Source organism: Xiphophorus maculatus, chromosome 11 (genome assembly GCF_002775205.1).
Source record: "Xiphophorus maculatus strain JP 163 A chromosome 11, X_maculatus-5.0-male, whole genome shotgun sequence".
Taxonomy (NCBI): Eukaryota; Metazoa; Chordata; class Actinopteri; order Cyprinodontiformes; family Poeciliidae; genus Xiphophorus; species Xiphophorus maculatus.
The window spans coordinates 15008012-15035779 of NC_036453.1; the positions used below are offsets into that span (position 1 = coordinate 15008012).

The following is a 27768-nucleotide window of genomic DNA, read 5'->3' on the forward strand; positions in this document are numbered from 1 at the left end:
GGAATTACCTGAAATGATAAACCAAAATAAATTAAACCCATAACCAACCAGAAATAAGCAAATGCAAAACAAACCTAACAAAACTCAACCATAAGATACAAACCAAACCAAATGGGGTTCTGAGGAGGGAGAGGGGAAAAGCCTCCAGTCTGTTGCAGCATGGCAGCTTTTAAAGCTACAGAGCACCAATCAGGGAAAAACATAACACCTGCAGAAGGCCTGTCTCCAGAACCCTACAAGGAAAAAGGGCAGAGACCCACAGCAGCCGTAACACATTGCTTTGGAGTGAGTGTTACTATGATTGGTGTCACTGCTGGGATATGTGGGGTGCAGGTGTGGCACATTAGATTAGTTTATCACATGCACACTTATACACAGTACAGTAATTCACCGAACTGACATTTTGTTTGTAAAGTGCCTCCAGATAACATTTGTGTTTAATTGTTGATATGTAAATACACTGAATGGAACTGGATTAATGTCAGGTACTGTGAAGGCGAAGGCAGAGGTGCATCAGGTTGGAGAAAATTTGAGGATTTCTGCAGGTGAGACTGGCTGCTTTTGACATTAACCGTTGATTTTGTTCTTTAGGCTTCATTAAATTGGATCCTTTATGGAAAACACAACTTTAGATCTAGACCTCTTGCTGCTGGAGGGGTTAAAGGTCACTCCTTATTCGTCTATCCCAGCCTTCATCCTGCTGCTCCTCATCTATGTCTTTGTGATGCTGTGCAACGTCGGCCTGGTCACCATGATCGCCCTGCAGAGGAGCCTCCACCAGCCCATGTTCCTGCTGTTCTGCAACATGGGAGCCAACGATGTGCTTGGTGCCTCCACCATCATCCCCCCCGTGCTGAGCACCGTCTTCACACCGGCCGCGCAGCGGTACATCCGCTACAGCAGCTGCGTCCTACAGGCTTTCTTTGCCCACTTCCACGCCAGCATCGTCCACACCGTTCTTATGATCATGGCCTTCGACCGCTACGTGGCCGTCTGCAAGCCGCTGCACTACGCCACCATCATGACCAGCTGGATGGTGGTGAAGCTGTCCGTGTCAGCCTGGGCGGTGTGCTTGTTGCTGGTGGCGGTGATGGTGGGGCTCAGCGCCAGCCTGTCCCGCTGCCGGGCGGTTGTGCTCAACCCGTTCTGCGACAACGCCTCGCTGTTCAAGCTGTCCTGTGAGAGCACCCTGGTCAACAACGTCTACGGCCTGGCCTACACCGTGGTCCTGCTGGGCTCGTCGCTCGGCAGCATCACGCTCACCTACCTGCGCATCGCCATGGTGTGCCTCACCAACCGCAGCAAGACAAACAGCACCAGGGCGCTGCAGACATGCGGCACTCACCTCATCCTCTACATCATCACCTTCGTTTCAGGAGCCCTCATCATCATTCTCCATCGATTCCCTGACTTATCAGACCAGAGGAAGATGGCGTCCATCCTGTTCCATGTCGTTCCTCCGGCTATGAACGCCATCGTCTACGGACTGCAGATCAAAGCCGTCCGCCAGAAGATTTTCATCCTGTTCACCAAGAATACAACGGCAGATATGAAGAGATAAAATGAAAAAGCACTCAAATGTAAACTGCAACATGATGATCTGTTAATATTCAGAATATATTTAACTTTTATTCCTAAATTTTTATCTAACAGGTTTTTCAGAACCTGTTCATGAACTGAATTTGAGTTTTAACTGCACTTGGAAGCATCCACAAGAACTGCAGTTTATTCAAACATATTTATACTTTAGTGTTCATTTCTGTTTTATTAAGTATTATGAACATGTTCTCACATACAGTGAACAAAGAGACAAAGGTAATGTAAAGAGAAACAGAATACAGTTTTCAAATTATAATTGTTATTTATTAAGCAAACTATGAGGAGAACACACAGCTATGTAACATATATTATAAAGAACTAAAATTATAAATCAGCCTGATTAATAAAAACTTTATTTAATGAAAGTATCATCTTTAAAGTTTAGAATTTGAAATACTTCAGGAACGTGACGGTCAGTTTCCTGGTTTGTATTTTGTTATTTGCTACAAAAAAAAATTCTAGATGTTTAACTTTTTGGAAAAAAATGACAATTTTAATTTATTAGGGAACAGATTTAGTTACACTTAAGAAACTTAAAGAACATTAATCGAGCAGCTTAACCCTGATAATAAATCCCACCAGACTGGATTAACTTAAAATCTCAACTATGTCAATAATGCAAAAAGACTCATTAATCTAAGAGACAATAGCAACATGCAACAGTTTCATTGTTTTATCTGAAGCAGAAAGAGTTTGAAAAGGTCCGTTGCAAAAATATATGAGCTTCATGAATTTGGCTTGAATTTCCTGTTATGGATCAGAATATTGTTTCACTCAGTCAACGCCTGAATAAAAACAGAAACAAAGACGACATTTGTTAAATTTAGGGGAGTCCACTCGCACCATCACTAACCACCATGATTATGAAATTAAAAATAATAATAAACCCAGAAAATGAGTTTAAATGCTTCAAAATGTTTTTCCTTTAGAATCTAATGCAAACCTGCAACTTTGCTTTCAGTAACTTCACACTCCTGTCAATGGAACAAAGCAAAGACGGTTAAATCATAGAAATATCTATGATATCTATAAACATTATAAACCAATAAATAATATTACTATAAATATGATTGTGCTTGTTTTTATTCACTGCTCTGTCACTGGTTACCGTCTCAGTTTGACTCTGGAAGGCTAAATATTTATCATTTCTGTTCCAGTAAAACAAATAGAAGGAAAACCGATCAGACTTTTCCTTCCTCAGCAGATGGAGGGAAAAAGGAACTTGAAGCCATGAAGAATCAAGAGAGAGCATTTTTCCTTTCAAACTCTAACATTTTCTTAATAAACTGAAAAAATGTTTCCGATATTCCTGTCCAACCTGCCGGTGTAACTCTGTGTAACTGCTGGCTACACAATGTTGGAGAAACTGCAGGAACAAACCATTTGTTTGCAGCTGGAATGTGCAAACAAACCTCAGCAGTAGCAGACATCCGGTCCTGGACACTCTGACACTTTAAATATATAAAATAAAAACACATTGATGCTGACTTGTAAAGCTAATGCTAATTGGCTTAGTCACTGAGCGCAAACCCCATAGCTTCTCCAGCTACCAACCAGAATTAGGTCCATATGATTATCCAGGAAGATAAAATCAAAACTATTTATACAAATTCACTCAACCTTTGTAAATTTTGCGGAAACTTGCAACTTTGGTTTAATCACCTTAGCCTTAGTATTTCCTTCTCTTCTGACCAGTCACTGAAACCTGACCAATACCTTAGCCCATTTCCTAATTTAGCTTCCTGCTTTATCTCGTCTCTTGAAAGTCAGAAAGATGAAAGCATATGTGATGCTATATGGGGGAATTTTACTCCCATATTTTCAGTCTGAAAGCCCCTGTGCTACTTTCTCTTTCTCTCTGTCTGTTTCAGACATCAGTTTCTTATTCAGTAATCAACCTCCCCAGTATAAACTCAACTCTTTCTTAACTCCTCCTTGCTGGTTCCTCAGATTTACTGTAACAGCCACAGCTCTTTCCTTCCAACAACCATCAACACCTACAATGATTAGCATGAATTACAATAACATTTAATCAATAGAATATTTTTGAATTTGAACTTGTTTCTTGTTTGGTTGACTTGATGTTATTTTGAAAGTGTTCCTTGGTCTCATGATGCTGGTTGCTCTAGAAAGTTCCAAGGCCAGAAACAGAAAAGCTCCAGTTGCATCGCTGACTGGTTACTGTTCACCTACTGGTTAAACACGGCTTATAAAAGTATTTACACCCCTCGACCTCCTTCTACCACAAACCTGAGTGGATTTCATGTTACGAACACAAAGCAGAGACAACCGAGGAGTGGAAGGAACATCATACATATTTTCCAAACGTTTTAACAATTAATTTAACCTCATTTACATTAAAATCCCTGGACATCATCCCGTCCAGCCACCTGGCTTCAGAAACACTTAGCAGTACAGCCAACAGCTGCAAGCTGCTCCTGATTTACTGTTGATCCAGTAATTACATTAATATGTGTTGGATCAAACATCTTAACCGTTGACTGTGTGGAGATAAGCAGCAATAAGTAAAGAACATGTCATTTATTGTTGTTTTTCTGCACATGGGAAAGTAAATCTACATTTCTGCTGGTTGGAGAATGAAGTCAAGTCTTTAAGATGAAAAAGGTCCGACAGAACCGATTGAAATCACTTTGTTCACAAGTAGTCATGGTCATTTTGCTACATGTCATCCGTCATGTAAGGCGTGCATGGACTGATTATGGACTGATTATGGACCGAGTGATTGCTGCAGTGGGCCTTCTTCAGAGATTTCATGAATCCACACCCTGGAACGTGTCATGTAACGGTGGTGTGAGGTGGTGAGGCAGACGCAGCAGACCCAGGTAAAGTGAAAAATGACGGTTTTAATGATAAATAAGTCCAAAATAGTCCAAAAACAACCAGGCAGCACGACTGAGCAGAAGCCAGGGCTCAACGCCGGTAGCAACTGGTAAATTGACTGGACAACACGAAGGACTGAACACACCTTAGACGAGGACCCGACAAAGACGCAGACACACAGGTGGCATTAAATACACAGAGGGTAATCACAGAACCAGACACACCTGGGAACAATCAAGGGGCAGAACAGGACAACAGGAGACTCAAAGACACAGAAAACTCTAAATAAACACAGAAAAACAGATCCTGACAGAAAGTTTCTCCTGATTCGGTACTAAAAATTTGTCACAGGGGTTTCTGTGCTGCAGGTCTGGAATAACGATGCCCATATTCTGTTTAGCTGCAGACATATCTTAATGAAAACACAAAACCGTCTTTAAAACAGGCTTTTATGGTGAAAAAGTTATGAAATATTAAAATATTGTTTTTCTTAGCCTTAATTTCAAAAAGATGGAATAGTCTTATTTCAGCTTACATTGAAAACAAAACTCTGCACATGCGAGTCAGCTCAACATGAATGTAAATCTGTTCATCATAATTCACAGCAGAGCAGAAAGTAAACAGCTAATCAGCATCATCACCTTCTGCCTTTAAGCAAGGGGGAGGAGGGCTCATGCTGCGGGCTTGTTTACAGCTACAGGCGTCGAGTCAGTCATGATCTCCTCCTGACCCAAAAGTAGCTTAGAGAGACTAAAACAAAGGAACAATACTTTAACTCCTCTTTGGATTTCAGAAAAGCGTTTCAGGTTTGGCCTCCAGGTCTGATTGTTCTCGTCGAGAAAACCATCAGATAACATGGAGTTCGACTCAAACACAGTTAGAAATTAATCTAAAGTGTTTTCGGACAAAGTGCAGAATAAACTTTCCAAAGTTCGGTTAGACCCACTCACCTTATCAATCGTATTGGTTGAAATGTGACGATAAAATAGTTCAGTCGTTTTCTTTCCATTATTTCAAAGAAAATGGCTGTTTTGTTGTGAATCTGATGCAAAGTGTTAAAAATCACTAAAACATTCTCTGAACTCAAACTGAATCACCTAATTAATAACTCAGTTAAGGAAAGGAACAAATATACGGCTGCTATAAGAATGACTTTTTTAAATCTCTGGTTTAACTTTGGAGCTTCCAATAATAAAATACCTTTTGTTATTTCTTTGAAAGGAAAGAGCTTTCAGACAGTGTGAGGCGTCTTTAAGGCGACATCAAAACTTTATTGGAGTAAAACTTCCTAGAAAAATATTTCTGAATCTCTTTGGACTGCATGCCATAAATGACGGGATTCAAGGCGCCAGGAACAATGTGAAACAAAACGGCTGCAACTTTCTTTTCCTCTGCATACTGAGGGAAGCGCTGCAGGATAATGATGATCATCCCACTGAGACACATGATCAGGTAAACCAGCAGGTGTGTGGTGCAGGTTTTCAGCGCCTTCCTGTTCAGAGTTGCGCTCTTGCTGGTCAGACAGACGACGGTGATCTTGGTGTAAGTCACCACCATGCTGCCGATGGAAGCGGTGAACAGCACGCCGGTGAAGGCCAGGCCGTACGCGTTGTTGATGAAAACGTTCTCACACGAAAGCAGAAACAATGAGGCGTTGTTGCAGTACAGGCTTCTCATGAACGTCCTGCAGCGGCTCAGCCGGACCGTCAGACCCAGCAGAATCCCGACCAGAATCAGCGCCGCACCCCAGGCCCCCGCCGTCAGCTTCGTCACCATCCTGTTGGTCATTATGGCAGAGTAACGCAGAGGGTTGCCGATGGCCACGTACCTGTCGAAGGCCATGGCCATCAGCACCGTGTGGCAGGTGGTGCTGAACATGTGGACGATGAAGGCCTGGAGGACGCACTCGTAGTAACCAATGAGGCGGTCGGCGGGCGGCCGCAGGACGTCCAGCAGCACGCGGGGCAACACGACAGAGTTCCCAAAAAGGTCGTTGGCCGATAAGCTACAGAGCAGGAGGTACATGGGCTGGTGCAGGCTCCTGTCCAGAAAAACCAGGACGGCAACACCAACGTTTGCAACAACGATGAACACATAGGAGAGAAGGATGGAGACAAACGCAGCATATCTGGATCCACCGGAGACATTTAGACTCTCCAGCTGCAGCGTGAAGCTGTTGTAGACGTAGTCTTCCTCCGACCTGAAAGAAAAGTTTCTGGATGATTCCAGCTGTTCAGCACCGCCAACCTTTGCTCCAAACATCACACAGTGAACGCTCAACCTGACAACATGAACTTTTACATAATTAAAAATGATTACTTGTTATTCATGCTGGTCCTCCAGTCGTTATGACCGTGTGTGTCTGTGTTGAAGCTGAAGGTTTCCATCATGAAACTTCTTCAAACTGATTTTACTGTCACTGCCTCAAATCACACAAAAAAATAACATGTGAATAAAAACTGCACTAAGAAAAACACATTTAATAATCGGCTCACGAACAACAACATGAATTTGTCCGTGCTCTTCCTGACATGTCTTCCTTCTCTCCCTGTAAGGAATCAGACGTTTAAGCTTTAGAAAGGCTGCTGAGCTCAGAGGGAGCTGCTCTTTACGTCACCACAGAGTATTATGGGATGGATCGCGAGGAACCAACCCTGACAACCAGTCGCTCCATGTTGACCTTGTTCACTGAAAAGCTCTCAGGCTGTTGAAATGTCTGGGTTTTTTTACCAGTAGTAACAGGATCTGTACAAGCTGCTGATAAACGCTGATATCTCACACCTTTGACCTTTAGGTGGCCTTTAGCGAAATAAACATAACTATTGGAGTTAAAATTTACAAACTCTATCAGAGGTTAATATGATACCATGGAAACACATAATGCCATCGCTGCAACCGAAACGTTTTTAGTGGTTCCTTCTTCTTCTTCTTCTTCTTCTTCCTTCTCCGACTGTCATGTTCCTCTTTTACAACTCAGTGATCACAGCTGACATGGTTCTTGTCAGCTGCTTAACAGCAACAATAATAATTTTTACTAAAGTTTGTCAAAGAATTCATAGGGTTATAAGAAAACAATATAAAAATCACCTTAAGAAAAGTACTAAACGCAGGAACTGATTTACTGACTTTATTTGTGTTTTCCTTGAGCTGGAAGAAAAAAGAAAACAAACAGAAGAGTCTGTATATTCAGATATGATCTTTTCACTTTGGAAACAGATTCAGTAAATAGATGGGCCTTTTCATCAGCCAGTCTGGATTGATTTTAATTGATCAGGCAGAATGATTATTTGTGAACGATACCCTGATCACATTCAGAAACACAAACACACGTCGGCGATGGGCTGATGGAGCCATGCAGGCAGTGCTGGAGTCCCTCTGCTTGATCCCGACCGTCACTGACCTTTGACCCCTCCACTATGGAACATATCTGCTAATTTGGTGCATTTGGCCGCATCCTGCATTGACTGGTTTTGATCACAGGTTTTTCAAATTCAGGTCTTCTTTTCTCCTTTGATGAACTGATGAATTTATTCTACTCCTCAAATTGGGAAGGTCTGCTCACAGAACATTAGACCGACCCAGACTGGCGTTTCACTGCCTATAAAGCACCAAACTGGCCATGAAGGCAGCACTAATGTCATTCAATATAAGGGTGAAATAAGAACAGATTCCAAACCAGAGTCCATTTCAGTCCGGCCCTTTGGGAAACCCCCCGATACTCCCGGTGGCCGACCCAATCTGACTCCTGCTGAACGGTTCTCCTTCAGTAACAGTCAGCTCTTTACTTTAGGTCTACTTCCACATGTCTGAGCTTTAAACATGTCAGACAAACACACAGGTAAATGAGTGGAGGTTGAATGTAGAAGCCAAACGATGCAGTGAACTGATGTCTGTCATGAAGAGGCAGCTGGTTGGACTGTAATCCTGCTGTTGGTGCTTTGGAGACTTTGAAAGGTTCATCATCAAGGTCACTGTCAGATATTGTATTTTCAATTTATTCTAATATGTTTTGCCATTTTTAACAAACTGGTTCAAATAACAACTGGAAGCAAAAAAAAAAAATTATATAGCATCTTTGAAGTTTCTCTGATTTTATTGATGACAAATAAAAAAAAACACTCGGGTTTTACAGCATTACATTATTGTGAGCTACTGGTCATATTTATTTATAAATAATGCTTTTGAAACAAATATTCACTGTGGGACAAAGAGTCTGTTCTTGCGAGCGGTTCTGGTAGAAAAGCGCTTGATGATGCTGGAGCGCAGGTCCTTACTGACCAGCCCGTAGATGATGGGGTTGATGGCCGGAGGGACGATGATGAACAGGATGCTGAGAAACTTCTTCATGTTTTTAGTGGCAGATGGAAATCTGTAGCTAACGATGATAATCAGCGAAGCTATTTCATAAAACACATAAACCACAAGGTGTGACGCGCATGTCTGGAAGGCCTTGGTGCGGATGCTGCTGTCGGTCCTGCCCTGCTTCAAAGCAGCTGCCAGGATCCTGATGTAGGAAAAGGCGATGATGATGAACATCCCTGTACTCACAAACCAGGTCATGGCTAAACCTACAAAACACAGAACGGCACAGAATTACAGACGGTAAATAAATGCTACCGACAGAGCAGAGACCGTTCTGCGTTATGAGGCGGTGTTAAGTCTTGAGGTTTTCCAGAACTGAAGTCTGGGTTTCATCAATTAAAATACTTTATTTACACTCACCATAGATGTCGTTCATGGGAGTGGGTGTGCAGGCCAGATTCATTATGATCCGGTTGGTGCAGTAGACGTGTTGAAGGATGTGGCCGCACAGCGGGACGTTCATGTGGAAGGAGAAGAGCACAGCGATGAGCAGCAGAGCAACGATCCAGGCCACAGCGCAGCAGCTGTGCAGCCGAGCCGAAGTCATGATGGAGTGATACCTGAGAGGCTCACACACTGCCACATACCTGCAGAGAGACAGAGCTGTCAGAGAACAGCCCTCACACACAGATTTATTCTAAAGGACCAGGCAAAATATAAGGGGATGTAACTTTATATGCACACCAACTATCAATGAATTTAGAAACAGAATAGTTACATGCAATTATATTTCTTTGAAAATGTAAATAAAACACATCAGTTACATAACACCCTTGAATTGAACATAGAAATCAGTCATTTAGGAGCCGCTACATCCTTCAGACAGAGGCTGCTGCCCTGGTTGCTAAAACATGAAGGCCTGTGACATTAAAGAAAGGAATATTTCTCTCTCAGAAGGAAAACAGGAAGAGCACGTTGAATGACAGAGCAGTGAAATGTTCAGGAATTTGCAATAAATATATTATACATTACAAAACACTGCAGGAACAACATAAACAGTAAGATAAGGACTGGTTCACCCCCCCACCTGTCAACAGCCATCACTCCCAGAATGGTCTGCATTGCAACGCCGTACGTGTGAACACAGAAACCCTGAGCAATAGCTGGGAGGTAGCTGATCTTCTTCTGCCCCATCAAGAAGTGCATCATGAGGCGAGGAAGCACCGCCGTGGCGCCCAGCAGGTCACAGACCACCAGGTGGCAGATCATCACAAACATGGGTCTGTGCAGGCTCCGGTCCGTCATGATGACACAGATCACCACACCGTTCCCCAGCAGCACCACCATGTAGGCAAACAGGGCCAAGAAGAAGAAGAGCGGACCATGTCCTGGTGGAACGTCGAAGCCCTCCAGTTCAAACACAATCGGCTGAGTGAGAGGAGTGAATGTTAGGTTCTCCATCCACAGCTGGACGGCTCTGTGAAACACAAGCAGGTTAAACTGTGATAGATTTACCAACAAACATGTTATATTGATGCTCAGTACAAGCTATAAAACTTAAAAGATACAGCTCTTTATGTTACAGAATGCAAACCAAAAGGTAATAAAATGAAATGTAAAGAATTAGTGTATGTCAGCGATCACCTCAGCAGCAGAGAACCAAAGTTTCAGTCTGAGATGAAGGAGCGCCCTCCTCTCCTCTCCTCTCTCATCGCGTTGGTGCTGGTCTCATTTTTGAACAAACTGACATGTCCGTTAAATGATGTCACTCTATATGATTCATTACCACTGTCGACTAAACCATGGAAACGGATTCCCCGCCTCCCACGTCCTACTGAGATCTGTGTTTCTGGGTCTGGTACCAGAAATAAACCATGGATGGTTTGGGAGAAAGGCCTTCAGCAACTGGAGCGTTTACAGTTTGTCTGGGGAACTGGACCAGGGAGGCGAAGCGGTTTCGCCCAAATTACGCAGCTAAGCGCCTCAAACTGCCTCCAGGTCTGCGCTGTGTTCCTGTCTAGACATTTCTGTCGCACCATCACCTCATAAGCCAAGTTTTACTAACGTCTGTGTGCCAATTTTATCCTTATCAGATGCTAACTCAAGATGGATACTAAACCCTAAACTGAAGCATAGAATTATTTATTCAACCACACAAATTTATCAGAGAAACTAAAAGTTATCAAAGGATTTTAGGCTTTACTGGAAAAAGAGTCTTTGTCTTTGGATCCATGTAGAGACATTCATACGTTTTTGTCTTTGAGAGAACAGACTCACAACTCGTGTGAATTTTTGCTTATAATTATTTAATTATCACACAGGCTTGTGTTCATGTATTTTCTGACAGGGGGGTTAAATACAAGAGAGACAATCAGGGTAAATTTGAACTTTGTCCTCTAAAAATGGAATAACATTAAAGGGTATTGTTGTTGGCTGACAGGCGGGGAGAGGTGGTGCTATGGGAAACCAGTAGATATGAAATGATTTAAATGGAAAACCTCCAGAAGGACGGAGAGACACTGATGCTCTAACAAGATCAGATGTGAACATCCTCTCTTCATTGTTTAACATCACCTTTTGTTGTTTTCTGTTGATGTTTTCCATGAAGATTTTAGCCTCTCTAAGATTTTCCATTAAGTGGTGTTTAGTTTTCAGGTATTATTTAACAATCTGTGACCTACTTTTTGATGCAGATAAACTTGCTCTGTTCTTTTTATAGCAGCTTTATGTCTAATATACAGGAGCTTTTAACCTGCTTGTGTTTCACAGAGCCGTCCAGCTGTGGATGGAGAACCTAACATTCACTCCTCTCACTCAGCCGATTGTGTTTGAACTGGAGGGCTTCGACGTTCCACCAGGACATGGTCCGCTCTTCTTCTTCTTGGCCCTGTTTGCCTACATGGTGGTGCTGCTGGGGAACGGTGTGGTGATCTGTGTCATCATGACGGACCGGAGCCTGCACAGACCCATGTTTGTGATGATCTGCCACCTGGTGGTCTGTGACCTGCTGGGCGCCACGGCGGTGCTTCCCAGCCTCATGATGCACTTCTTGATGGGGCAGAAGAAGATCAGCTACCTCGCTGCCATTATTCAGGGCTTCTGTGTTCACACATACGGAGTTGCAATGCACACTATCCTGGGGGCGATGGCTGTTGACAGGTGATAAATCATGAAATTGTTGCTGGTATCTATGTTTGTATTGACTTTTTCTACATGCTAACATATTGACATTTTCTTCTATTGTCCAAGAGTTAAACTACTATCCTACATTAATATGCATAGTACAGATAGAAGTGTGTTTTTCGCTGTCTCTCTGCAGGTATGTGGCAGTGTGTGAGCCTCTCAGGTATCACTCCATCATGACTTCGGCTCGGCTGCACAGCTGCTGCGCTGTGGCCTGGATCGTTGCTCTGCTGCTCGTCGCTGTGCTCTTCTCCTTCCACGTAAATCTCCCTTACTGCAGGCGAACCATTCAGCACGTCTACTGCAGCAATAAGTCCATGATGAATCTGGCCTGCGCTCCGCCTCTTATCAGCAACATCTACGGTCAGTGCAAATGAGCAACTAAAAACAGACGACCATCAGAGTGAAACGGGGAACAACAAAAAGCTCATCTTACTGAAACATTTCCCACTTCTGACAGTTGCAGGAAACTGACTGGTCCTGTAACTCTCTGTGTCTTACAGGTTTATTCATCACCTGGTTTGTGAGTACAGGGATGTTCGTCGTCATCGCTTATTTCTACATCAGGATCCTGAGAGCTGCTGTGAAGCAGGGCAGGAGCGACAGCAGCATCCGCACCAAGGCCTTCCAGACATGCGCATCACACTTTGTTGTGTATGTCTTCTATGAGTTAGCCACACTGATTATAGTCGTTAACTACAGATTTCCATCCACCTCCCAAAACATCAATAAGTTTCTCGGCATCCTGTTCATCATCGTCCCTCCGGCCATCAACCCCATCATCTACGGGCTGGTCAGTAAGGACCTGCGCTCCAGCATCATCAAGCGCTTTTCTACCAGAACCGCTCGCAAGAACTGATTTATTTTGTCCTGTTGTTATATTCATAAGGTGTTGGAGGAACGGTAGCTAGTAATAATGCAATGTTGTACAAGCAGGTCTGTTTGGGATCTGTTGTCTGCAGAATGTGAAAACCAGGCTGTAATGAGCTGCTGACCTCATAGTTTTAGAGGCAGAATCTCTACATGAAAGACAAAATAAAAGGTCAATAATCTGTAACTGGTTTCATGTACAGCAGGATCTTCCCCAGTATCCCACATTTAGCGAAAATAAATCATGACACATGAAAGTAAGGCATTTTTTTGTTGACTGTCTTGATGGTGAGCAGATTCATATTCACTATATGTAAAAATGAAGTTATAAATGCAGATCCAGACTAAGGGTCACAGGATCACTGTTGATGATTCTTTCATTCTCAAATTTAAGCAAGCATCGTGTCAGTTTCTCACACTTGAAGAAAAACTTTAAATTGAATTGATTGATTGTCCTCACTTTTATGAAACTATCAGATATTTTAAATCACTGAGTTTTTCTCGGTACTTTGAAGTTTCAGTATGAGCAAAGTCCAGCAGTTTAATGTTCGGGTTATTATTTAAAGGCTGTTATAACCTTTTTGTTAACAGATGCCTTGGTTGGACAGTGCTGATGAAAAGCGGAATCTAGAAACCTGCATTAATTACATTGTTGATGGTTTTTGTAAACATGGAGATCTTAAACAAGTTTGCAAAAATAAAAAGTGTAATCTTTTTACAGCCACTTCGAGTTGCAGATGCCAACCTTGCTTTGAAGGAAGAACATGGTGTAGACCCGAGACTGAAACCATTTATTCACTGATGTTTTAAAAATGGATGTTTTATTGCAATCTGAAGATACCGGCATCATTCTAAACAATGACTGTGTTGTCAAAGGTTTCATGTTCAAAGCTGTGACATCCTCCACTCACTTAGCCTGCATGTAACCCTGTGTTATAACACAACTTGCTTCAACAACAAGGGAACGTTCTCTGAGGAAAATGTTCACAGTTGTTCATCTACGAAAATAAACAAAATTTCTGCACCACTGTCCTACGATGGTCCTGAGATGGTTTTTACCAGAGTTTATGTGGTTGTCCAGATTATATAAGATTAGATAAGACAATCATCTGGATTGATTGTCGCTTTACATTATAAAAGTTTAACACTATCAATTAACAAGAAAGGAATTTCAGCGGTTCTGAAGAAGAAGGACGGTTGGTTCTGGTTGAGGAATACTAGAGCAGCTCTAGGTATGTGGCAGTGTCCCTGTAGGACCGGTACCAGAGCTCGGTACGGCAGTAAGTCGGGCTCGTTTCCAGTGAGGGTTGGACTCCGCCAGGGCTGCCCTTTGTCACCGATTCGCTTCATTACTTTCATGGACAGAATTTCCAGACCAGCCAAGGTGTTGAGGAGATCCGCTTTGGTGGCCTTAGGATCCAGTCTCTGGTTTTTGCGGATGATGTGGTCCTACTGGCTTTATCGGGTCATGATCTACAGCTTTCATTGGAGCGGTTCGCAGCCCAGTGTGAGGCGGTCAGGATGAGGATCAGTGCCTCCAAACCCAAGGCCGTGGTCTTGAGTTGGACTTGAGCTGCTCTATCCTACCGAAGAGAGAGTTGAGCCCAAAAGAGAAGCTCTCAATTTACCCTTCGATCTATATTCCTACCCTCATCTATGGTCATGAGCTGTGGGTCACAGATAAAAGCAGATGAAATGGGTTTTCTCTGCAGGGTCTGGGCTCTTTCTTAGAGAGAGAAGCTCAGTCACCCAGGAGGGGCTCAGAGTAGAGCCTCTGCTCCTTCACACTGAGAGGAGCCAGTTGAGGCTATAAATCCAGAGAATGCTCTGGGATGCCTTAGAACGAGCTACAGCGGTGGACATAGTTTGTCTGAAGTAAGACAATGCATAAAGGAATGTACTTTTCATGGGAGTTTCAGCCACTACTGGAGCAAATCTTGCACAGTGGCCTCTGCGGTTTTAGCTGCAGGCTGATATTATCCGGCATGCTTTGGGCCTGGACATTAAAATGTGAATTCTTCATTTTCTCTCTTTCTACAGAAAGCTTAACTCATGTAAGGCACAGAACAGACCGAAGAAATAAAGCCACAAAAAGCCGTGGTAAATAGTCTTTGTCAAGTCCAAAGTGCTTCATGCTACTTTCAGACATGAACCCTCTGAAGGTGCCACCTGTTGGGTTCCTCTGAACACCAGCAACCGATTACAGGACGAACTCCAACCACAAACCTAAAATCTATTAAACAGACCATTCATATCAATCAGTTGACTGGGTGAAAGCGGAACCACTTTCAACACTTTCACAAGATAATAAAAATATGTCAAGTGAATTAAAAATGAAGGCTTTTGAATTTCAACCAGGGATTTTAGCAAAACAAGATTCATGTCATGGTCAGAAAGGTTCATAAACCGGAACATTGTCAGTGATTGTGTAATCATGAAGTTTACTGTTGGTGCCTGACTCAGTGATGCATGTTCAGGCTGCAGGTAGGGAGAGGCCGCGGTGTTTCCATGGTGCAACTGACAACAGGTGGCATTAAAAAGTGAAATCATTAAATGGACAACACAGTCCTCAATAATCAGAGCTCTGCCAACCAACAGGAGACTCTGATGTTACTGTTGGCTTTCTGTTGATGTGCTTCACTGGATATTAAAGGTTGTTGGTTTTGCTGACGTTTAATCAACTTCTTATGAAAATAACAGTAAAGTCACTTGTATATATCCTTATAATCTTTTAGTTTATTACAGGTTGTTTTGTTATCACTTCAATATTGTTGTTTCCTTTGATTCTGCAGGAATAACCTGATCCGGATGGTGTCATCTTTCTGATTTTTGACAGGCTAGTACTTGTGTGGATGGAGAACCTAACATTCACTCCTCTCACTCAGCCGATTGTGTTTGAACTGGAGGGCTTCGACGTTCCACCAGGACATGGTCCGCTCTTCTTCTTCTTGGCCCTGTTTGCCTACATGGTGGTGCTGCTGGGGAACGGTGTGGTGATCTGTGTCATCATGACGGACCGGAGCCTGCACAGACCCATGTTTGTGATGATCTGCCACCTGGTGGTCTGTGACCTGCTGGGCGCCACGGCGGTGCTTCCTCGCCTCATGATGCACTTCTTGATGGGGCAGAAGAAGATCAGCTACCTCCCAGCTATTGCTCAGGGTTTCTGTGTTCACACGTACGGCGTTGCAATGCAGACCATTCTGGGAGTGATGGCTGTTGACAGGTGAAAAAACGGGTCAGGTGTGAGAACATTATGAACTGCAGGGATGCAAGTGTTTTGTAGTTTTTAATGTTCAAAATTTGCATTACAGGAGCATTTGGTGGATTCACTAATTTATATTTAACTTTAATAAATGTTCTTAAAAATGAAATAGTTGGATCATATATTATCTTTCACCTCAAAGAGGAACATCCCTTTCTTTAACTGTTTATTTTAACAGAAATAAATTCAAAACAGATAAATGTCAAATACAAAGAGCATCTTAATGGGATCCCTGAGAAAGCAGCTTAAATAACAATTTAGTTAAAAACCTGTTCTCTGACAGCTCTGTCTCTCTGCAGGTATGTGGCAGTGTGTGAGCCTCTCAGGTATCACTCCATCATGACTTCGGCTCGGCTGCACAGCTGCTGCGCTGTGGCCTGGATCGTTGCTCTGCTGCTCATCGCTGTGCTCTTCTCCTTCCACATGAACGTCCCGCTGTGCGGCCAACTGGTCCAACATGTCTACTGCAGCAACCGGGGCATCCTGAACCTGGCCTGCATTCCCACGGCTGCCAACAACATCTATGGTCAGGACATTTACTAAGAGGGAAGCTCCGTGTTTGATCAGAGACTGTATATGGAAATGTTTGAGTTGTCTTGCCTGTGTTTTTCAGGTCTGGCCATGACCTGGTCTGTGAGCACCGGGGTGTTTGTCATCATTGCTTTTTCCTACATCAGAATCCTGAGTGCCTCCTTTAAACGGCAGAGGAGCAACAGCAGCGTTCACAGGAAGGCCTTGCAGACCTGTGTGCCTCATCTCGTTGTGTATGTGCTCTATCAGATAGCCTCAGTTATCATCATTGTCAGTCTCAGGTTCCCCTCTGTCTCCCAGAACATCAGGAAGTTCTTTAGCATCCTCTTCATCATAGTTCCACCAGCTCTCAACCCCATCATCTACGGTCTGGTCAGCAAAGACTTACGATCCGGCGTTACGAAGCTTTTCTCCTTGCAAGTCATGAGAGTGTGTCACAAGGAGTGACACACACAGATGTCTCCCAACAGAAACACCAAACTGATCAAACCCTGCAGAACACGCCGGGTGTTGCCTTCTCTTTGGGAACACAAAGAGAAGACTCTACAAAGAGTTTGGGAACTCTTAAGAAAGTCAAGACTGGCATGTTGAATCAAACCAAAGTATCACACAGTGTTTTGTCCCTCTGTCAACAAAGAGGGACAAAGACATTGAAATCTCCCACAATTATTAAACAGTCGTAATCAATGAATACAATGTCCACATATTTTGGGGTTTTGTGCAGAGTTCGTGTCGGAGCTTATTTCCCAAATATTCAAGAGTCAAATTTTCCCAGAAAAACCTTTTCACAGTTAATGAAGCATAAAAATTGCAGCAACCCCTTTATATTTTCTATTCTTACTTTAAAAGGTGTAAGTGCTGCCACAATTAGTACAGATTTATTATTGTCATCCAACAATGTTTCTGTTGGAAACATGCAACGCCAAACACAACATTCATAATATTCTCAGTGATGAAGTCATGAAGCAGAACCTGATGATGATCTTATATTTGACAGAGACGGTTTAAGTGACTTTCTGCTGGATAATTGCTCCAGTTGAGGTTTGACTTTAGATGCTGCATTTAGTTTTTTCTGCTATCTATTAATGTTCTCTCTGTGATCTGGATGCATACTGTCCTGTTTCGTGCTGCTGGAGGCCAGATGCTTTCTGGAAGAATATACTGTAAATGCTAAGCTAATGTCTAATGGTCTATGGTATAAACTTAAATAAGACAAACTAATAGAAAAGAATAAATAAACTAAATAATTATCCCAGTTGATAAAATAATTGTATTGATGACAATCCACCAGGAGTAGACACAGGTTGCCTCATCGTTTGAACCAGCCAATCATTGACCTTCATCATTGTTAACGCGATAAAATATGTTCTCACTGTGCGATCATTGGCTTTTCTCTGCGTGAAGAAGGACGGCAGGCGGCAGGACGGCTGTGTGACCAAGAAATCCACTTCTGAATGTTTGGATAAACCAGCGAAGAAGAGACACTGTTCTGTTTTCCTTTAACTTGCAATAAACAGACGTGGAACGTTAAATAAAATGTGCTTTATTATTTCAATGAGTGTCAGGTTTAAATACAAAGCAGCTTGTTGTGTTCTTTGCACATGGATTGTTGGTTTTATGTGTCATGCTGGGTAAAAAGGCTTTCACATTTTCTGCCACCTGGAATAGTAAACTGAAGGATGTAAAGTTATCACCTCTTATTACCTTGGGGCAATTCAATCCATTATGAAGGGCAGAGGCATCAGATCCCTCACCTCCTGGTACTGAACCTTTGTTTAGTTAAACGCAGTCTCTTGGTTGTGTATATTTGGTCTTAAATTTTAGATTTGCTGCTTTTTGCTGCTGTGTTGGCCCAGTAACTCTTGGAAAAGACGGTTTTAATCTCAGTTAAGTTATTTTCCTGGTTAAATAAAAACATGCATACACACCTCTATCAGTCACAGAAACCAAATGATGTGAGACCTCTTAGATCATGAGCGATCTAAACTTTTTACAGCATCTATAAGAAGCATAAGTTCCACCAGAGGAGTTAGACAATGTGAGAACAGCAGCTGCAGTGTTAGCGCTAAGTTTGGTTTCTTACTCTGGTTGAGAAACGTTTGACAAAGCTGACCCTCAGGTCCTTACTGACCAGTCCATAGATGATGGGGTTGAGGATCGGGGGAACGATAAAGATGAGAACTGTAAAGAACTTTTTCATGTTTTGGGAAAGAGAGGGGAACCTCTGAATTAAAATCACAATCAGTGAAGCGATTTGAAAGAGAATGTAAACAACAATGTGTGGAGCACAGGTCTGAAAAGCCTTGCTGCGGATGCTGCGGTTTGTTCTGCCTTGTTTTAAGGAAACAGTCAGGATCCTGATGTAGGAATAGGCGATGATGATGAAGGTCCCTGTGCTTAAAGTCCAGGTCATCGCTAGACCTGAAAAGAAATAAAGACAAGTGGTTATATATCATAAATATTACAAGAAAATTCTAAAGCATCACTTGTGGCCAGATTTTTGTTTGGGTCCCAAGAGGAAATACATTTACTCATGTAAAGAGGAAATTAAGTGAAAATAAATTGGGAGGCCACTGCTATCATAGCCAAACATGTGGATTGCTGTATAATCATAGCAATAAAAATAAAATAATTATATTAATGTAGCTGCTGATGTTAGGCATGAGCACAATTTTAAAAAACGATGGAAGTATTCCCCAAACTGTTTCTTCTGTTTCATATTCGTAAGGTTTGTATTTCACCTCTGGTCTAAAAAAATGAAGCACTGACCGTAGATGTTGTTGGCAGGAGTGGGAATGCAGGCCAGGTTCAGGATGCCCCGGTTGCTGCAGTAGACATTTTGGATGAGTCGACCGCACAGCGGGACGTTCATGTGGAAGGAGAAGAGCACAGCGATGAGCAGCAGCGCAACGATCCAGGCCACAGCGCAGCAGCTGTGCAGCCGAGCCGAAGTCATGATGGAGTGATACCTGAGAGGCTCACACACTGCCACATACCTGCAGAGAGACAGAGCTGTCAGGGAACAAAATCCCTAAAGCTGAAAAACATACAGTCCTTAAAACTGTTCAATGTCAAACCTGAATTTGAAGGCAGTTTCTTAAAGCTAAAATTACTTTTTAATATCTAAAATTTCCTCAAAAGCAGTTCAAATGTTTATGACGGGCGTGCCGTGGTGGCGCAGTGGTTAGCGCGACCCGTATTTGGAGGCCTTGAGTCCTCGACGCGGCCATCGCGGGTTCGACTCCCAGACCCGACAATATTTGCCGCATGTCTTCCCCCCTCTCCTTCACCGTTTCCTGTCAGCCCACTGTCATATAAGGGACACTAAAGCCCACAAAAGACCCCATGGAGGGGTAAAAAAAAAAAGGTTTTATGACTGAACTGACCAACGATTACAAGCGTTCAGATACAAGAGTAAATTCTCCCATGTAAGTTCAAAATCTTCTCAGATGTAATGATAATAATTCAGTCAATGTAGCACAAAAAATTAGTTTATTGCACTGATTTATAACTAGGATTGACTCTGTGATTAAACTAAAATCATTTCTTTAGTCTGCAGTCAAAACTTAGAGACCATTTGAACCATGAACTGCTCTGCTTTTACATCTTTCCTTACCTGTCATAGGCCATCGCAGCTAAAACAGTCGACATTGCTGCACCGTATGTGTGAGCGCAGAATGCCTGGACGATGGCTGGGATGTAGGCGATCTTCTTCAGCCCCATCAACAGATCCATCATGAGGCGAGGAAGCACCATTGTGGCCCCCAGCAGGTCACAGACCATGAGGTGACAGATCATAACAAACATGGGTCTGTGCAGGTTCTTGTCTGTCATAATAACACAGATCACCACACCGTTCCCCAGTAGCGCCGCTATGTAGGCGAGCAAAGCCAACAGAAACATGAACGGTCCGTTGCCTGGTTGAACATCAAAGCCCTCCAGTTCAAACACAATCGGCTGGTTGAGAGGAATCACCGAGGTTTGGTTCTCCATCCAAAGCAGTACAGCCCTAAAGAAGCAGAACAGATTAAACCTCAGATGATAGAAATGTTGGCAGATTTATACTCTGAGAGTGACATACTGTAATAGATCAAAACACAAATCTGTAGCTACATTTCACATAAAATCGATGACAGCGTATTACCTCCAAATCATGCAAATGACACTTAAATGGAGACAGCATCAAAGAACAAAATGTGTGATCAAAAGCATCAGCAGCTGATATTAAATAACACCAAGTAATTATTACTCTATGTGTGATGGAGAGAGTCAGCCTCCTCTCTGCTGAGAGCGCTAACATTGCTCTGAGGTGTTGATGAAAACCTGCGTCCCTTTAAAGGATTTCCACGTGTTTTCAACACATTTCTAAACCTGGCGTTACCATGGAAACACCAACTACAAGTGCCATTCAGGGGTATGAGTGCTAAGGTTTGTAGACCAGGATGAAAATATGGTAAATAATATCTCGCTTTATAAACTTTTATCAAAATTCTTGCTACAGCAGAATTTTAAGCTGAAGTCTTAAATTAAAAGCCTGGAAGCTTTTAATTGTATTTTGTGGATGTCCTGATAGTAAAGATGTACGGAGGTACAGCCTTGATAACAAATGCATGGACTTATTTCACTCAAGCACAAGATTTCTAATTTTGCCAATATTCCAGAGTTTAAAAAAGGAAAACGGTTAAATATAGTATTCAAATGTCATATTCTGGTTAGAAATACACCAAGATTCTTACTTTACAATCAGAGGCCAATTTAATGCCAATTTAGTCATAAAGGTTTTTATGTCTTCAGAACATGCCTGTAATCTGAATGGATTCATCAGGATAGATATAACTGAGTATCATCAGCATAGCAGTGGATAACCCAAGAACCGCTGAAACAGAGAAACATAGATCTACTAATCCAGAATGCATTCCCAAAGTAATAATGGGATGGCTTGAGAACGCCTTTTCAGATCAGTCAGAGGAAGTAAGCAGTTTCTTCTTCCTGTCTAAATTCTAGTGAATGTTTTCTTCAGGTTCTTACTGCTCACCAGTATCTTGCCAATAATCATTCTTCTCTGGATGAGGTACTTTCAGTTTCCTTTTTCTTGCAGGTTTCCAGTACTCTATCTGCTGATGTTGCTTTTCTCTGACTATTTTCCCATCAGTGGTTTTTCTGCTTGAACTTTTAGAGTTAATCAGAACACGCTTCATGATACGGCCTAGTGTCAAGTGTTTTCTATTTTCATCCTGGTCTACAAACCTTAGCACTCATACCCCTGAATGGCACTTTTAGTGGCGTTGGTGTTTCCATGGTAACGCCAGGTTTAGAAATGTGTTGAAAACACGTGGAAATCCTTTAAAGGGACGCAGGTTTTCATCAACACCTCAGAGCAATGTTAGCGCTCTCAGCAGAGAGGAGGCTGACTCTCTCCATCACACATAGAGTAATAATTACTTGGTGTTATTTAATATCAGCTGCTGATGCTTTTGATCACACATTTTGTTCTTTGATGCTGTCTCCATTTAAATGCCATTTGCATGATTTGGAGGTAATACGCTGTCATCGGTTTTATGTGAAATGTAGCTACAGATTTGTGTTTTGATCTGTTACAGTATGTCACTCTCAGAGTATAAATCTGCCAACATTTCTATCATCTGAGGTTTAATCTGTTCTGCTTCTTTAGGGCTGTACTGCTCTGGATGGAGAACCAAACCTCGGTGATTCCTCTCAACCAGCCGATTGTGTTTGAACTGCAGGGCTTTGATGTTCAACCAGGCAACGGACCGTTCATGTTTCTGTTGGCTTTGCTCGCCTACATAGCGGCGCTACTGGGGAACGGTGTGGTGATCTGTGTTATTATGACAGACAAGAACCTGCACAGACCCATGTTTGTTATGATCTGTCACCTCATGGTCTGTGACCTGCTGGGGGCCACAATGGTGCTTCCTCGCCTCATGATGGATCTGTTGATGGGGCTGAAGAAGATCGCCTACATCCCAGCCATCGTCCAGGCATTCTGCGCTCACACATACGTTGTAGTAATGTCGACTGTTTTAACTGCGATGGCCTATGACAGGTAATCAAGTATGTTAAAGAAGAATGGTCTACATTAGTCAATGATATGATGCAGTTTGCTGAGTTTCCTTTTCCATTAATCAATAAAATTTTATTTGTATTGCACCTTTCAGCAGTAAAGCGTTTCAAAGTGTTTTACATCACAGAAACACAAAGTCCATCAAAAAAAACTTTAAAATGAAACAGAAAAATGAACTGAACTTCATTCACTGTTGTGTAACTAGGATCAATAAGGATGCATCAATTATAGGATTGAGATTATTTTTGTATAATAGGCCTTGAGATGATGTGAAATGGCACTATATAATTAACTAAATTGACTTTATGAAACCATCTTTTTCAGGAGGTGTTTTTAGGTTTTCATTGTGGTCTCTTGTTTTTAATTCTTTTGTGCTACAGTGCAAATGATTATGTCTAAAAAATAGTGAATCAAAGCCTAAATGTGCTGTGATAGCAAAATTTAATGTATATGAAACTTAATGGAAATGGTTCAAATGTTCCGAATGTTTACTGAATAGTAATTTCTATCCTTGAAACGCTGAACACGAATCAGACAATTAATTCCTCAATCTACACACCTTTTAATTGGTCAATTAAATCCTAAGACAGTAATGATGCTACACATAACACATTTTTTGAGGAAGTAGAAATAATCTTTAACTTCAAAACAGATGTAGAACCGTTTCTTTTGGATACCCTACTTCTGAAAAAGACTGTCTCTCTGCAGGTATGTGGCAGTGTGTGAGCCTCTCAGGTATCACTCCATCATGACTTCGGCTCGGCTGCACAGCTGCTGCGCTGTGGCCTGGATCGTTGCGCTGCTGCTCATCGCTGTGCTCTTCTCCTTCCACATGAACGTCCCGCTGTGCGGTCGACTCATCCAAAATGTCTACTGCAGCAACCGGGGCATCCTGAACCTGGCCTGCATTCCCACGCCTGCCAGCATCATCTATGGTCAGTGCCTCCTTTTGTCACGCCAGAAATAAGATGAAATGTTTGGGTACTGCTCCCTGCTTCTTATGAAGAGAGTGATCTGCTTAACAGTTGAATAACTATTTCCTGCTTGTAGGTGCAAAGAACTTAAAATTCAGTGAATGGTTGTTATAGTAGTTTATTCTAAGCACTAGAATGCCTATTTTTCATTTCATTACTTCTTGATGAAACCGTTTGTTTGCTCTTGGGAAACAAAATACAAAGCTGGCAACGTATGCTACTCAACAGATAATTAGAATTTTAAAAATGCAGGATATATGATCACTTGTCTTGTTTGTTTGTCGTTTTTTCAGGTCTAACAATCACCTGGGTCTTCGGCGCATTGACCTTCATTCTCATCGCTTTTTCCTACATCAGAATCATGTGTGTTTCCTTAAAGCAGGGCAGAACAAACTGCAGCAAACCCAACAAGATTTTTCAGACCTGTGTTCCACACATTCTTGTGTATCTTCTCTATTACTTCGCTGCATTGATATTAACATTGAGTTACACTTTTCCCTCTCTTCCCCAAAACATAAGAAAGTTCTTAAGCATCCTTGTCCACATCATTCCCCCGATCATCAACCCTCTCATCTATGGACTGGTCAGTAAAGACCTGAGGATCAGATTTATCAAATATTTCTCCATCAGAGTGAGAAACAAAACTTAGCGCTAACACTGCAGCTGCTGTTTGTAGACAACTTGACTCTTGTGGTGGAAGTGATTCTCTTTGTAGGTGTAACTGCCTTATGTAGCTAAAGTTTAAATAAGACAAAGTTCAGTAAGTACCCTTGACCATTTGAAATCATATAAATTGTTCAGAACTGTCCAGCTGAATCTGGTCCTGTTGTAAGGCTGAGACACAAAAGCAAAAGCCGCCACTGTCTCTTTGTGATGCTTGTGTTAATGTGTGAATACTCACTGCCCTCTGACCTCCCCATACAATCTTGCTTTGCTTTTTTAAACCTCTACATGCGCTTTAAGAATCCCAACTTTTTTTAAATCATTGAAACATCATAGGCTGCACATCAGTATATCCAGAATGATACTGATATAAACTGCATTCATCATCCAAATTTTCATTAGAAACATTTGAACATTTCCAAATTCATTCAGCAAAACCACAAACCATCACCATACTCACCAATTTACAAAAAAATATATAATTCTTTATTAATTTAAACATAAAGCTCAGAAATAATAAACTGTTTTTAAACACTTTTGCTGTCTTACAAGATGAGGCTCTTTGGACCCTGAGAGTCTTAAAGTTTTTACAATGTAAAACATTTTTAACTACTGTGTTCTTGAAATGTGCTCCACAAATAAACTTGACTGAATAATTATTACATTCTGTAGTTTTGAATTTTATCTAATAATTAGGAGTCAGATAAGTTCCATTAAAAGTGTGCCTGATATGACTTTGTCCTTTTGGTCTATTTGTGGAACCTAACAGTACTGCATGGACTCAGATGTTATGGAAAGATTTATCTCAATATTGATGGTTCCAACGTCTCTCTCTCCTTGGGAAAATGTATTCCAGGGTGATGGGAAGATGGCTCAGACAGACTGTTCAACATCAAATAAGGGGAGGCAGTGTGGCCTTTTATGTTAGTTTTATTCACCTCCAGAATAACACAATTGCAAGTGATCATTATGCCCCTGCAAGTCTGCCATATCTTTTTTTTCATACATAGAAAATGTACGGAAAATAACAATGGGCCATTTCTCCTACAAGGTCTAGTATTGTGCTGTATGCCAAATGTCCCTAAATTGCCATTGTCCAAAGAAACAAAGGGGACGTGGACAATGAATACCCAGAAAGAGGTACTTGTTGTCTGGATGCACTCTGTCAAAGTCCCATCCTTGGATGTTTGGGAACATCCAATTGAGGGAAAATCTCCTAGTGGAGGTCCAGGAGTCAGGAACCAATACACATCCAGGTTCCTTAGTCTAGCAGTCAGGGACCAATACACATCCAGGTTCCTTAGTCCAGGAGTCAGGAACCAATTCACATCCAGGTTCCTTAGTCTAGGAGTCAGGGACCAATTCACATCCAGGTTCCTTAGTCTAGCAGTCAGGGACCAATACACATCCAGGTTCCTTAGTCCAGGAGTCAGGAACCAATTCACATCCAGGTTCCTTAGTCTAGCAGTCAGGGACCAATACACATCCAGGTTCCTTAGTCTAGCAGTCAGGGACCAATTCACATCCAGGTTCCTTAGTCTAGCAGTCAGGGACCAATACACATCCAGGTTCCTTAGTCTAGCAGTCAGGGACCAATTCACATCCAGGTTCCTTAGTCTAGCAGTCAGGGACCAATACACATCCAGGTTCCTTAGTCTAGCAGTCAGGGACCAATACACATCCAGGTTCCTTGACCCCCAAGTCCGATTACTTTTCAAGGCATGGCTCTAATATTCTGTGTTCCCAAATATCAGATAGAAAACTCAACTTGTTCAGATGGAGGCCAACGGGATCAATGGGATGGAAGGGCCCATGGAGCCCAATTAGTTACAAATAGCTAACTGTCAACCAGTTACTTTTCACTGGAGCCATTGTGCAGCAGAGAGGAACCACAGTGCCAAACAACTGAGGTCCAGATGGAGCTACAGGCCCAGAGTTCTGAACCAGCCGGTTTAGAGCAAAACCATCACCAGACAAAAGGGGCAGAATAATCCCCTCTGGTGGTGCATAGGTGTCAGGGCAGTCTACCCTGGACACTTGTCACATGAGCCTTTAAAGTTTTTGAAGCTTATTGTAGCATAAGCTTTAACATTGCATTCTTATACAATATTATTCTTTACATGTTCCAAACTTGCTTCTGTGGGAGACATCTGAACTTTGCTGCTTTTGCGAAGGCACAGGGTGTTCAGGGAAAAGGTCAGCGTGTGCTGTGCACTCACTATCACTTTGCAGCTGTGGTCTGTGAGATTGGATAAACATCTCCTTATTGGGCAAAGGCAGTATGGATTTCTGTTACACAGCTGGGACCGGGAACATGTACATTAAAATGGCAGGAGTACTCACTTAGATCACTTAGATCACAACTGATCATTGTTCCTCCAATGAGTCTACCATATGAATTTCGCCATATACGTTACTGGCAGAAAATGTGTGGAAAATATCAATGGGCCATTTCCTCATACACAAAATATTGTATGCAAAATGTCCCTAAATTTCCATTGTCTAGAAAACTAGAAGGGATGTGGATAATGCTTACTTAAGAAGGATACTTGGAGTCTGGGTACACCCTGTCAAAGTCCCATCCTTGGATGTCTGGGAACATCCAGTTGAGGCCAAATCTCCTCCTAGAGGAAGTCCAGGAGTCGGGAAACAATGCACATCCAGGCTCCTTACCCTCCAAGTCAGATTGCTTTTCAAGGCATGGGACTCTAATATTTTATGTTTCCAAATACTGGATAGAAAACTCACTTTGTTCAGATGGACGCCGTGGTAGATAAACGGGATGGAAGGGCCCATGGAGCCCAGATTCCTTTCCCAGGGATGACTCACCATAGCCTGGGTAAACCTGGAACATTTGCTCCAATTATCGGAGAACTTGAACTCTGTCCTGTCCAGAACCAATTATTTGGAGGAACATTTGGCCATCTTTACCCATTACAATGAGTGGCAACTGGCTAATTGCCAGCATATTCCCAAATGGTCCATTGACATTTGCCTTACACTTTATCAATTATAATACATGGCAAGTGATATATATTTGAATGTCACTTCTCATTCAAATTAGGAAGGTTAGGGACACCTCTCATACATTGAAATTGACATTTGCCTCAAACTTTCTTAGGGAAAGCATAGGGCAAAATTCCCATTGGGATTGTGGCAAGTCTCCAAAAAATAGGGCATTTTGGGAAAATTGTCATATTTTAGTACCGGGACAAACATAAAGCAAATGTCAATAGGCCATTTAGGATCACCTTGTGTTTCATTCAGAAATCCTGTCTATTTCCCAGTGTAACTTGTGGAAAACAGAAATAGGTTAGAGTTAAAAAGTCATTTCTGATCAAATATCTTCCCCTGCACCTAGAAAGTTCATGTTTATGGTGAGTCAACACATGTAATCGCACAAATAAAACAAATTGAGTTGAAACAGAGTGAAGATGGTTAAGGATCAAAATGTGACT

General features: G+C 42.2%; 5 protein-coding genes across 5 annotated transcripts; 3 read left to right on the top strand and 2 right to left on the bottom strand.

The window, feature by feature from the left end:
• The first annotated feature begins 613 nt into the window (after nt 1-613).
• LOC102233921 (olfactory receptor 56A5-like) lies at nt 614-1561 on the top strand. Its single transcript, XM_005803585.1, has one exon. The coding sequence runs from the start codon at nt 614-616 to the stop codon at nt 1559-1561; it is 948 nt and encodes a 315-aa protein (XP_005803642.1).
• Nucleotides 1562-5691: 4130 nt separating this feature from the next.
• On the bottom strand, nt 5692-10439 carry LOC102233661 (olfactory receptor 2D3-like). The gene is made up of 5 exons (XM_023342528.1): nt 10387-10439; nt 9830-10219; nt 9163-9389; nt 8639-9008; nt 5692-6640 (listed from the first exon to the last, which is right to left on the bottom strand). The coding sequence occupies exons 2-5, from the start codon at nt 10201-10203 to the stop codon at nt 5692-5694; spliced, it is 1920 nt and encodes a 639-aa protein (XP_023198296.1). The 5' UTR covers nt 10204-10219; nt 10387-10439.
• Nucleotides 10440-11527: 1088 nt separating this feature from the next.
• Nucleotides 11528-17038, top strand: LOC102224804. The gene is made up of 6 exons (XM_023342529.1): nt 11528-11901; nt 12062-12288; nt 12429-12773; nt 15637-16021; nt 16360-16586; nt 16674-17038. Exons 1-6 carry the CDS (start codon nt 11528-11530, stop codon nt 17036-17038), a joined length of 1923 nt encoding a protein of 640 aa, XP_023198297.1.
• A 1458-nt stretch (nt 17039-18496) lies between these two features.
• Nucleotides 18497-20800, bottom strand: LOC102224545 (olfactory receptor 2K2-like). Its single transcript, XM_023341864.1, has 4 exons — nt 20736-20800; nt 20208-20600; nt 19361-19587; nt 18497-19012 (listed from the first exon to the last, which is right to left on the bottom strand). The coding sequence occupies exons 1-4, from the start codon at nt 20744-20746 to the stop codon at nt 18657-18659; spliced, it is 987 nt and encodes a 328-aa protein (XP_023197632.1). The 5' UTR covers nt 20747-20800; the 3' UTR covers nt 18497-18656.
• A 1469-nt stretch (nt 20801-22269) lies between these two features.
• Nucleotides 22270-24296, top strand: LOC106699752 (olfactory receptor 52D1-like). Its single transcript, XM_014470426.2, has 3 exons — nt 22270-22655; nt 23382-23608; nt 23941-24296. Exons 1-3 carry the CDS (start codon nt 22279-22281, stop codon nt 24294-24296), a joined length of 960 nt encoding a protein of 319 aa, XP_014325912.1. The 5' UTR covers nt 22270-22278.
• Nucleotides 24297-27768: the final 3472 nt, after the last annotated feature.

Excerpts from the sequence above, each read along its gene's own strand:
- LOC102233921 (XM_005803585.1), top strand. The coding sequence starts at position 614 with ATGGAAAACACAACTTTAGATCTAGACCTCTTGCTGCTGGAGGGGTTA.
- LOC102233661 (XM_023342528.1), bottom strand. The coding sequence starts at position 10,203 with ATGGAGAACCTAACATTCACTCCTCTCACTCAGCCGATTGTGTTTGAA. Across the intron at positions 9,009-9,162 it reads TCCCATGAACGACATCTATG|GTTTAGCCATGACCTGGTTT; the intron begins GTGAGTGTAAAT and ends TGTGTTTTGTAG. Across the intron at positions 6,641-8,638 it reads AACAGACTCTTTGTCCCACA|GTCGGAGGAAGACTACGTCT; the intron begins GTGAATATTTGT and ends CTTTTCTTTCAG.
- LOC102224804 (XM_023342529.1), top strand. The coding sequence starts at position 11,528 with ATGGAGAACCTAACATTCACTCCTCTCACTCAGCCGATTGTGTTTGAA. Across the intron at positions 12,774-15,636 it reads CTTTTCTACCAGAACCGCTC|TACTTGTGTGGATGGAGAAC; the intron begins GCAAGAACTGAT and ends TTGACAGGCTAG. Across the intron at positions 16,587-16,673 it reads GGCTGCCAACAACATCTATG|GTCTGGCCATGACCTGGTCT; the intron begins GTCAGGACATTT and ends TGTGTTTTTCAG.
- LOC102224545 (XM_023341864.1), bottom strand. Across the intron at positions 19,588-20,207 it reads GCTGCGATGGCCTATGACAG|GTATGTGGCAGTGTGTGAGC; the intron begins GTAAGGAAAGAT and ends GTCTCTCTGCAG. Across the intron at positions 19,013-19,360 it reads TCCTGCCAACAACATCTACG|GTCTAGCGATGACCTGGACT; the intron begins GTCAGTGCTTCA and ends ATTTCTTTTCAG.
- LOC106699752 (XM_014470426.2), top strand. The coding sequence starts at position 22,279 with ATGGAGAACCAAACCTCGGTGATTCCTCTCAACCAGCCGATTGTGTTT. Across the intron at positions 22,656-23,381 it reads ACTGCGATGGCCTATGACAG|GTATGTGGCAGTGTGTGAGC; the intron begins GTAATCAAGTAT and ends GTCTCTCTGCAG. Across the intron at positions 23,609-23,940 it reads GCCTGCCAGCATCATCTATG|GTCTAACAATCACCTGGGTC; the intron begins GTCAGTGCCTCC and ends TCGTTTTTTCAG.